General features: G+C 39.7%; 1 protein-coding gene across 4 annotated transcripts in view; it reads left to right on the forward strand.

Moving 5' to 3' along the window:
• The window catches only part of ZFP1 (ZFP1 zinc finger protein), a 28788-nt gene that overhangs the window by 5736 nt on the left and 10928 nt on the right, over window positions 1-12124 (forward strand). Inside the window, exons 2-3 of one of the 4 annotated variants that reach the window (XM_069456352.1) lie at window positions 328-386; window positions 9907-10033. In XM_069456352.1, coding sequence (XP_069312453.1) covers window positions 372-386; window positions 9907-10033 — 142 coding nt within the window. In that variant the 5' untranslated portion in view covers window positions 328-371. Of the gene's footprint in view, window positions 1-327; window positions 387-9906; window positions 10034-11345; window positions 11392-12124 lie in introns of those variants that run through there. The other 3 variants (XM_069456354.1, XM_069456353.1, XM_069456355.1) reach the window with 3 other exon arrangements.

Raw genomic sequence — 12124 nt, forward strand, 5'->3', positions numbered from 1 at the left:
ATCTTTTCCATTAAAGCTTTTAGTATATAAACATAGTTGTTTTAAATTCCCTGTCTGTTCATTTCAGCAGTTGAGGATTCTATTGATTGCTTTGTCTCTTGATCATGGGTTGTCTTAATCTTGCCTTTTGGGGTGTCTCATGATGTTTAATTGAAGGTAGGTGCTGCCAGTGTGATCTTTTCTGCCCCTTCTAAAGAGGCAAAGGGACTGTCCCAGGAAGTAGTAGTTTCCCAGGTGGTGTGTAGGGATTTCTAAACAGGTCATTCTAGGAGTTGTGAGGCAGGTCAGACTCTTAATAACAATGCCTTCCTTTTTCCTCTATTCCAGTTCTGCCTTCATAGTTCTCTGCCTTTACCCCAAAACTGCAGAAAATGAACAAATTCCAGGTGAGTTGTTTATTTATTCCCCACTTTGTTTTTCAGTGCATTTGAGGGTGCTTATTAGGATCTGGAAAATGAAATAGAAAAATATAAATGAATAAAATTCAAGGAAAACATTGTAAAATTAAATGATCAATATAGCAGCCAAAAAGCAAACTGAATTATTTAAGATGCTTGCGTTGGTTATGAGTGCCAATTTCTTGGTTCTCTGTATTAGGTCTGAATAAATACCACTTCATATAGGTGATATTTTGGACAGCATTCCCAGAAACAACCAAAATTGAATGAGTTATCAGTTTGTCTTTGGTTTTTTTCATATAGCATTCTTCAGTGCAAGTGCAGAGTATTATTGTAGGTATTTTGTTTTTCCAATTAGATTAGCATAATGCCAGAGAACTCAGTAAATATGTGGGTATGTATTTAAATTGTCTCCCAACCCCCTACAGGTACCATTGTCAATACTTTCTTGAGTAGCTTTCCAGAGTTTATTTGTACATATTTATATAAGTACAAATATAGATGAAAATATAAGACAGCATATTAATCATACTGTTCTGTTTATATTTGTTCTGTTTTTAATTAATAGACTTCATTTTTAAAGCAGTTTTGGGTTTACAGAAAAATTTAGTAGAAAGTACAGAGTTTCCATATACCCCTTCACTCCCCAACTGCCCTCCATAGTTTCCTCTATTATTGAGATCTTGGGAAAAAAATCTTGCATTAATGTGGTATTCTTGTTACAATTGATGAGCCAATATTGATACTTTAAATGAAGTCCAGGCCGGGCGCGGTGGCTCACGCCTGTAATCCTAGCACTCTGGGAGGCCGAGGCGGGTGGATCGCTCGAGGTCAGGAGTTCGAGACCAGCCTGAGCAAGAGCGAGACCCCTGTCTCTACTAAAAATAGAAAGAAATTATATGGACAACTAAAATATATATATACAAAAAATTAGCCGGGCATAGTGGCGCATGCCTGTAGTCCCAGCTACTCGGGAGGCTGAGGCAGTAGGATCGCTTAAGCCCAGGAGTTTGAGGTTGCTGTGAGCTAGACTGACGCCACCGCACTCACTCTAGCCCGGGCAACAGAGCGAGACTCTGTCTCAAAAAAAAAAAAAAATAAAATAAATGAAGTCCATAGTTTACATTAGGTTTCACTCTTTGTGTTACACATTCTGTGGGTTTTGAAAAATGTGTAATGACGTAAATCTCCCATTGTGGTATCATACAGAATAGTTTCACTGCCTTAGTAATCCCCTGTGATCCACCTATTTATCCCTTTCTCCCTTTCCCTAAGCCCCTGATATTTTAACCACTGATCTCTTTATTGTCTTATCTTCCTAGTTTTGCCTTTTCCAGAATGTTGTATAGTTGGATTCACACAGTAGGTAGCCTTTTCATATTGGTTTCCTTTACTTAGAAATAGGCACTTAAGGTTCCTCCATGTCTTTTCGTGGCATGATACCTCATTTTGTTTTAGCACTGAATAATATGCCATTATGTGAATGTACTACTTTTTATTTATCCCTTCACCTATTGAAGGACATCTTAGTTGCTTCCAAATTTTGGCAATTATAAATGAGGCTGCCATAAACATCTGTGTGCGGGTTTTTGTGTGGACATAAGTTTTCAGCTCATCTGGGTAAATACCAAGGGCCATATTGCTGGATCATATAGTAAGAATTTGGTTACTCTTGTAAGAAACTGCCAAAATGTCTTACAAGTGGCTATATCATTTTGCATTCCCACCAGCAATAAATGAGAGTTCCTGTTGCTACACATCATCACCAGCATTTGGTGTTGTCAGTGTTCTGGATTTTAGGCATTTTAATAGGTGTGTAATAGTATCTTGTTTTGATTTACAATTCCCTGATGACACATGATGTCAGGCATCTTTTCATATGCTTATTTGCTATCTATCTTTTTGGCAAAATATCTGTTCAGATATTTTGCCCATTTTTTACTCAGGTTGTTTGTTTTTTTATTTTGAGTTTTAAGAGTTATTTGCATGATTTAGATACAAATCTTGTATCAGATATGTGTTCTGTGAAGATTTTCTTCCAGTTTATTGTCTTCTCAGTTTCTTAATTGTGTGTTTTTTATCACTCAATAACATATCTTTGAAATCTTTCCATAGCAGAGCATAGTTTCCTCATTCTTTCTTTTTCCTAATTTTTTTGTGTAATATAACAAACATATATACAGAGCAGTGTATAAAATATTATAATACTCTATATGTGTTATAACAGCATGTATAACAAATATGTACACAGTAAAGAGTGAAAAAATGGGTACCCATGTATGCCAGGTTAAAACAGAAAGTTCTCTGTTCTTTATGACACATTCTCTGATTGAACCTTCCAACTAAATAGCCACTATCTTCATATTTTTGTGAATCATTCCCTTCTTTCCTTAAAGACTTTACCACTTACATATGTATTCCTAATCAACATAAAATTTAGTTTTGAAAAGCTATAACTGGAATTAATATTGCCTTGGCTTGCATAATCTTTTTTCTGATGGGTAGAGTTGTTTTCTTTTAGACATGTAAGATCTAAAACATGTCCTTTCTTGCACATATGTGCCCTTTATCAAGACTCGGGTTTTTTTGTTTTTTTTTTCCAAATTACATTACCGTGTGTTAGCTAAGGGGAGATGAAACCACTCATGCATTGTTGGTGATAGTATAAAATTATACAGCCTTACCAAGAACAATGTGGCAATACTTACCAAGCAAATTTAGCTGTGTCTAGAAATTCTGCTACTATTGAACAAAGGCTTCCAGGAGAAGAGGAGCCAAATGGAATCTCTGGGTCATGGTCTGGCTTCAGCTTTCCTGAGAGTTTACATAAGTCCCATTTGGGGAAGTCATTGGCAAGGTCATGAGAAACATAGGGAAACATAGGGCTCTACGCATTTGGGCCATCTGGTAGGATCAAAATGTGGATTAGGTATTAAAAGTCTGGTAGGAATATAATTAGAGGGGATGGGATGCTGTGTATTTTCTGCTTCTTGGCTCACTCACTGGTCAACTGCCAGCTCTCAGGAGCAGATTAAAGCGGAACACTTCTGTGAGGTGATATGAGTGTCTTCATCTGATCCAAAGCAGCCTAGTGTGGAGGAGGGAGACAGATGTCATTAGCACATGTTCAAGACAAGCCAAACCAGGTACAGATAAGAATCTGGGCCAGGCTCATCCAGGCATTCTACCCTCAAGTTAATAAAAAGGTGGTAGAGTGGCAGCAGATATCTTGTTGATAACAGCCCTCAAAGTGCCTGCTTTTGAATCACTCTGTTCCAGCCTATACTGTAAGCAATTTGGTGTCAGTAGGAAATCACTGCCACTCTGCAGTCTCCTTCAAGCTTCTTCTAAGTTCTAGGGATTTCCTTCAGCTCTGTGTTGTATTGATCTTTTGTTTGCCCTTTCCCATGTATTTGACTTTTTTGGATTACTGTTGTCTTATTGGAGTATGTTCTTCAGTAGCTTATCGAGAAAGGATATGTGAGAGATACATTTTTTAGACTTTTCATTTCTGAAAATGTCTTCATTCTGTTCTGATATTTGATTGATAGCTAGATATGCATGTGAATTTGTCCATTCCTTGCTTTAGTTCTGTCAGTTTTTCTTCACAAAGATTTTTTTTTTTTTGAGACAGAGTCTCTGTTGCCCGGGCTAGAGTGCTTGTGGCATCAGCCTAGCTCACAGCAACCTCAAACTCCTGGGCTCAAGCAATTGTACTGCCTCAGCCTCCCGAGCAGCTGGGACTACAAGCATGCGCCACCATGCCTGACTAATTTTTTCTATATATTTTTAGTTGTTCAGCTGATTTCTTTTCATTTTTTTTTTTTAGTAGAGACAGGGTCTTGCTCTTGCTCAGGCTGGTCTCGAATTCCTGACCTCGAGCCATCCTCCTGCCTCGGCCTCCTGGAGTGCTAGGATTACAGGCATGAGCCATCGTGCCCGGGCCTTGCTATTTATTTATTTATTTATTTTTGTCCTATCTGTTCCCATTTTCCTTTTTCTTTTTTTTAAGTGGTTGCTCTAGGAATTACAGCTTATATGCTTTTCTGACCACCTTTGTATTTTTACATATCACTCTACAGTTCATCTGAAGTGTTGTGTGCTAACTCTAATCTGGGTTATCTCTACATCTGCTTCTGCCTTGTTTATCTCTTGATTAGTTTTGTCTTTTCATTGTTTTTGCTTTTTCTTTTTTTTTTTTTTTTTGAGACAGAGTCTCACTCTGTTGCCCAGGCTAGAGTGAGTGCCGTGGCGTCAGCCTAGCTCACAGCAACCTCAAACTCCTGAGCTCAAGCGATCCTCCTGTCTCAGCCTCCCGAGTAGCTGGGACTACAGGCATGCGCCACCATGCCCAGCTAATTTTTTCTATATATATTTTTAGCTGTCCATATAATTTCTTTCTATTTTTAGTAGAGGTGGGGTCTCGCTCTTGCTCAGGCTGGTCTCGAACTCCTGAGCTCAAACGATCCGCCCACCTCGGCCTCCCAGAGTGCTAGGATTACAGGCGTGAGCCACTGCGCCCGGCCAGTGTTTTTGCTTTTTCGTGTCTAGTAAATTTTGTTTGTATGATGGACATGTTGTATGATACATATTAATAGCTCCCTCTAAAATATGTTTGGTTCAGCCAGTTAAATTATTGGCAGATCATTGTGATCCTGCTGGAGCTTGTTTTTCAGAGTTGCAAGGGTGGGTCTATTTCAGTTAGATCATAGTCCTTTCTCCTAGGGTATGGTCTTTCCTTCCATGGCTTTTCTGGCATCTCAGCTGTTCACCGGTATCTCCACTCCCGCCAGATTCCAACTGCAGCATCTGCCCAGCGCTGCACAACCTTTGAAATCTCTGTTCAAATATCAGTCTCCCAATTGTTGCTTTCTGCTAGTGCTCCTGGAGGCTTCCGGTGCACCTGCGCATATTAAGAACCAGCCAAAGATCTGAGGTGAATTATTATAGAGAATGTCAGGGCCCCTTTTCTGTGGCTTCCTTAGCTCCATGACCCTGTGACTTAATCTGTTTTGTGCTGCTATAACAGAATACCTGAGACTGGGTAATGTATAAAGAACAGAAATTTGTTTTCTCACAGTTCTGGAAGCTAAGAGTCTAAGATCAAGGTGCCAGCAGGTTGGCTGTATGGTGAAGGCCTGGTCTCTGCTTCCAAGGTGACACCTTGAATGCTGCATTCTCTGGAGGGAAGGAGTGCTGTATCGTTGAACGGCAGAAGGTAGAAGGGCCAAAAAGAGGACTAACTCCCTCCTGAAATCCCCTTTAGAAAGGCGCTTAACTCATTTGCAAGGGGAAGAGCCCTCATGACCTAGTCACCTCTCAAAGGCCATACCTCCCAATACTGTTACATTGGGGATTAAATTTCAATATGAATTTTTTCAAGGGGACAAAAAATATTCAAACCATAGCATCCTGACCCTAAATCCCAGTTGCTTTGCAGACCCAAATGCCAGTTTTTATTTATTCCATGTAGCAACACTTCTGCCTGGGCTTTATTTTCCTGTGCCATAGTTTAGAAAAGACCATTAGGGACATTTTTACTGAATGTAAAATTCGAGATTGATATATTTTTTTTCTTTTCAGCATCAGTGTGAATGTGGGGCTCCCCTCCTACGTGCCCTTTTTTCAATAATAGTAGAAGGGCACTGGTTGCTCTCCCATGCCTGCAAATGGTCATTTTATTTTGTCCAGCTTTTATTGTTTGCTCTCTCAGAGTTTTGAATTCATTACTTTTTAGTGTAGTGTAGTGTAGTTAGGAAGTCTAAAGGTGGTCTGTCTGCTTATTAGAATGTGACTTACTCTCCTGAAACTAATAAACTTTTCTCTTTGTACCCAGTGTTCAGAAATTTCCTTATGAGTGATTTTTTTTTTTTTTTTTGGCTTAAAACAACAGAAAGTTATTCTCTCACAGTTTGGGAGGCCAGAAGTCCAAATTCAAGGCGTTAGCAGGACCATGCTCCCTTCAGAGGCTTTAGGGGTGATTCCATTCCTAGTCTCCCTCCTCTTCTGGTGGCTGCGGACATTCCTGGGCTTGTGGCCATCTCACTCCAATCTCTGCCTCTCTGGTCACATGTGATTCTTTTTCTTCCTTTTTGTTTGGTATGTCATAAGATTTTTTTTTTCTTTTGTTTGATTTTGTGAAGTGTGAAAAATGCACAGAATAACTAATAATTACCAACCTATTATACAGTCTAGTCAATACTTGATATTTTAGCATATTTGCTTCCACACATTAAAGTTTTTTCTTTATATTACACAATTCATACATGAATTCTGTCTCTTCCTCTATCATATGAGGATGTGCCCTCCCTAGCATAGTGTCTGTCTTCGTTTTATGTCACCTCACTCATTGCTAAAATCTTCTTGACTGTTAAAGCCAGTGTTCTCACCTAAGCGGTAATCAATATTAGAAGTTTTGGGCCGGGCGCGGTGGCTCACACCTGTAATCTTAGCACTCTGGGAGGCCGAGGCAGGCGGATTGTTTGAGCTCAGGAGTTCAAGACCAGCCTGAGCAAGAGCGAGACCCCACCTCTACTAAAAATAGAAAGAAATTATCTGACCAACTAAAGATATATATAGAAAAAATTAGCCGGGCATGGGTGGCGCCTGTAGTCCCAGCTACTCGGGAGGCCGAGGCAGTAGGATTGCATGAGCCCAGGAATTTGAGGTTGCTGTGAGCTAGGCTGACGCCACGGCACTCACTCTAGCCCAGGCAACAGAGCGAGACTCTGTCTCAAAAAAAAAAAAAAAAAGAAGTTTTGTGTAGGTGTGTATCCAGTCCTCTTTTTAAAAGTACTTTTGTATGAATTAACAGGATTATATAGAATTTTTAGATCATGTCATATGCATACTTTGGGAATTCTGTTTAATTATCGATGCACTTGAGCCAGCTTTCTGTGCCTTTTGTTTTCAGGCTTTGTGTTAAGTTTGTCTCTTATAAAAAGTGTGAATATATATATTTTTTAAAACCGTGGGCCAGGCGTTGGTGGCTCACACCTGTAATCCTAGCACTCTGGGAGGTCGAGGTGGAAGGATCGCTCGAGCTCAGGAGTTCGAGACCAGCCTGAGCAAGAACGAGACCCCCGTCTCTACTAAAAATAGAAATGATTTGGACAGCTAAACATATATATATGGAAAAAAATTAGCCAGGCATGGTGGCGCACGCCTGTGGTCCCACCTACTCAGGAGGCTGAGGCAGAAGGATTGCTTAAGTCCAGGAGTTTGAGGTTGTTGTGAGCTAGGCTGATGCCACGGCACTCTAGCCAGGGCAAAAGAGTGGGACTTTGTCTCAAAAAAAAAGAAAAAACCGTGACGGTGTTAGTCTTTTAACAAACATTTATCCCATTTTTATTTATTTATTTTTTAAAGAGACAGGGTCTCACTCTTGTCACCCAGGCTGGAATGCAGTGCTATGATCATAGCTCACTGTGTCCTTGAACTTCTGGGTTCAAACGATGCTCCTACCTCAGCCTCCCCAGTAGCTGGTACTACAGATGTGCACCACTGCACCTTGGCTATTTTTTAAAACTTTTTTTATAGAGGCAAGTCTCGGTGTGTTGCCCAGGCTGGTCTGAAACCCCTGCGCTTAGGTGATTCTTCCACCTTGGCCTCCCAAAGTGTTGAGATTGTAGGTATGAGCCACTGTGCCTGGCCCCTATTTTAATTTGATTACTGATTTTATTGATCTACTTTTCCCTCTCTGCTGGTCTGTCAGAATATATTTGCATCCTTTTAAGGGGTATCTTACTTTTTTCAGCAGTTATTTAAATGTTTATTTTAAACAAACAAAATTTAATCAGAATATTTCTCCCAAACATGATACTTTCCCCATGCTACAACTCCCAAGTTGATGGAATCCAAAAATTAGTTACAGCTTATTATTTAACACCTCCTCCTATTCTGTATGTACTTATTTTAACATCTGTTGCTGATTTATTTGCTTTTGTTTTGTTTTTTCCATAGCATCCAACTGATTCTTGCTGGGCTTAATTTTCTTCTTTTTGGAGTATGTCCTTTAATAGTAATAATACCTAACATATGACGTTTATTATCAGTCATCATTCCAGTTCAGGGGTTGTCAAATTATGGCCCATTGTCCAAATGGCCTGCTGCCTTGTTTTTATGTGGCCCACAAGCTAAGAACAATTGGGGAGGAAATATCAAAAGAATAGTATTTTGTGTTTTGAAAATTATATGAAATTCAGATTTGTGTCCATAAATCAAGTTTTGTTGGAACACAGCCATGCCTATTTGTTTACATACTGTCCATGCCTGCTTTTGTAGTATGATGGTCAAGTTTATTAGTTTCAGCGGAGACTACATACGTCTTGCAAAACCTAAAATATTTACTATTTGACCCTTTATAGAAAAGGTTTGCCAACTTGTGTTCTAGATATTTTCAGCACTTTGAAGATATTCCATTATGTTCTGGCTTCCATTGTTTCTATTAAAAAATAAGCTGTCAGTTTTATTGTCTTTGAATGTTCTGGGGTTATTAGTTTTATTATGATGTACCTAAGTGGGGTTTTGTTTTTTTTATATTCTACTTGAGGTTAGTGGTGTTTCTTGAAACTGTAGCCTGCTGTGAGCCGTTTTGGAAAATTCTCGGCCATTATCTCTTCAAATATTGTTTCTGCTGTATTTTTCCTCTTCTACTAGGACTCCAATTGCAAATATATTAGACCTTTTTAGGTTATTGCATGTGTCTTTAATGTATTTTCCATCCTTGTTCCTTCTATATTTTTTGAGACAAACTCTCTCTCTGTTGCCCTGAGTAGAGTGCCATGGCATCAGCCTAGCTCACAGCAACCTCAAACTCCTGCACTCAAGTGATCCTCCTGCCTCAGCCCCCCTAGTAGCTGGGATGTGCCACGACACCTGGCTAATTTTTCTATTTTTACTAGAGACGGGGTCTCACTCTTGCTCAAGCTGGTCTTGAACTCCTGTGCTCAAGGGATCCTCCTGCCTCGGCCTCACAGAGTGCTAGGATTATAGGCATGAGCCACTGTGCCTGGCCTGTTCCTTCTATATGTTAGTCTGGATATTTTTTTACTGACATTTATTATCCCTTCAGCTGTGTCTAATCTGTTATATCCAACTATATACTTAAAATTTTTTCCACCATTTTTATGGCTTGGATGTGGTAGGGAGTTCCTTATTTCTGTTACTTTTTTCTCATAATTGGAAGTGCATCTTCTGCCTTTAAATATTCAGAGCTTTAATGTTGATCCCTATATAATCTTCATCAATGCACTAGTACCATCAAATACCAAATATTTATGTTTATATGCTTGTCTCCCTGTACCCATCTTGAGAGCAGAAACAGGGTTTATTAATATGATAGGGAAATCTGAGTGTTTTGAGACATGACATGAGGATGTACTGGTAGTGTTATATGTAAATTTTCATGGTGAATAACTTGTGACATGGTAAGAAACAGTTTTCATATATCCTTTCTGTATCACCAAATGGTGATCACTTCAGAATGAATAACAATATGCCATTTCAGGGATCAGTTTCATTCACGGATGTGACTGTGGACTTTACCCAGGAGGAATGGGAGCAACTGGACCCCTCTCAGCGGATCCTATACATGGATGTGATGCTGGAGAATTATAGCAACTTACTTTCAGTGGGTAAGTACAATTTTCACTTGGAGCTATGTGCCTAGTAGCATTTATGTCCTTTCTTAGTTACCAAAAATTATGAGCTTCTGACTTACAAAATGGTTTTGGCCTCAAGCTTTAGGTGTTAAAGCTGAGAGACAGTGCAGCCTCTTAAGTTCTACCTTTTTCGAAGGTTTCTGAAGTTCAATCAGTTAGGTGCTATGTCCCATTAGTAAATTGTGATTTTCAAGTTGGAGCAACAAAAAGTTGTGGATAGTATCGTTACAGTTGCCAGTTCAGAATGTTTTAGGGGAGATATAAAAGGGGAATTAGAAACCAGTGGAATTAGCAATCCAGGGATTATAAACATATTGGTACCTTTTTCAAATCCCTAAATCTTTCAAGATGGCTGAGTACAGAGGACCTGTACCCCAGATTTCTGAATCACACCTCCAAATACCAGTCTCTCCCTGCTTGACTTGATATTTACCTCTCACACTTGAGCCCTCATAGTTGCCTAAAACATCTTAAACCTTTGAGTTATAATTAGTTGTTCTTTCATTAATACTGTTTGCTAGAATGGTGACCTTTATATTTTAGCTCATGGGAATTGGTATTGTCATTGGAAGAGAACCCAAACTGTGTACAATTAAAGAGGTTTATTCTGAGCTGAGCATCTGTGACTGTGGCCTAGAGAGCCACACCCAAGAAGCCTTGAACAAATGATCTTGCCATGCTTGGGTTACAGTTTGGTTTTATGCATTTCAGGGAGACAGGAATTACATGTGAAATCATAAATCAATACATGGAAGGCATGCAGTGGTTTGGCCTGAAAAGGTGGTACATCTTAAAGTACGGAATTACAGGTTATATGGGGGTTTAAAGATTCTTTGACTTGTAATTGGTTAAAGAAATGCAGCTTTCTCTAAAGGCTTAGAATGTTTTGTGATAAAGGAAGGCTGTTAACCAGAGGTAAGTCAGTGGACATACACATATAGGTGTGGTTTAAGCTTTGTCTTAATAGCCTTAGGCATGTTAATTAGTTACAAAGGCTATCTCCAAGAAGGGAGGGAAGCTTGATGAGGCATGTATGACCTCGTTTCTCATGGCCAGCAACTCAGCTGTAGGGAATTGCTGGGGTCCCTTTGGCCAAGAGGGGGTCCATTCAGTTGGCTGGGGCGGGGCGGGGTGGGGGGGGTGCTTAAGATTTTATCTTAGTTCACAATTCCCCGTTTGGCCAAGATCTGCCAGAGGCAGCATTGCTGGCCAGACCTTTATTTTGTCCCATTGTTGCCAGGGTGATTTGGCTACCTGCCCCGGGTCCATCAAGGCCCTCAGTGGAACCCCTGTGGCCAAGGGGACTTAAGAGCCAAAAGGGCTTACAGAAGGTGAGTTGTATATTTCATTCGTATATTACAATGTAGTAATAATAGAAATAAGGTACACAATAAATGTAATGCGTTTGAATCATCCTGACACCATCCCTCCTCCCCCAGTCTGTGGAAAAATTGTCTTCCGTGAAAATGGTCCCTGGTGCCAAAAAGGTTGGGGACAACTGGCTAACAGCCAATTAAACGTTCTAGGCCAGACAGGACTGTAGGTGGACAGGCACCTATCAACTCCTTAAAAACTTCTAGGTAAGATAAGAGTAAAATCAAAATATCAAAGGCCAAGGGTACAGAATAAATTTGTAAGTGTTGAGCTACTACTGTATTCTTGGGTTTGGTTGCAGACTTGTAGGAATTTGTTATATAAAACATAAGCATTGTTAACCATTTAAGCTTAGTAATTTAGAGACCTTTGTTGTACAGCAATATTTTTTTGTGGTCAGTATAGTAATTTGTCCCAAGCTGACGAATAAATTTTTTACTACACATTTATTTGCATTAACCCTATAACTGGGAATAGCTACACACAGGAAGCTCTAAAGTCTATGGGAAGCAGGAAAGTCTTACTGTTGGAATTGACGTTTGGACCGTGTGGGCCGAAAGGGCAAAGTCTTTCATTTCACATGTGTATACGTATCTGCATGTCCATCCTTGATCTGGAGGGTCTGAACTAATTCCATACCTTGAAATCTGCCATTACAATCTCACATGCCCAAGTCTTCCACAGTCGTCC

The sequence above is a fragment of the Eulemur rufifrons genome, chromosome 23 (genome assembly GCF_041146395.1).
Source record: "Eulemur rufifrons isolate Redbay chromosome 23, OSU_ERuf_1, whole genome shotgun sequence".
NCBI classification, from domain to species: domain Eukaryota; kingdom Metazoa; phylum Chordata; class Mammalia; order Primates; family Lemuridae; genus Eulemur; species Eulemur rufifrons.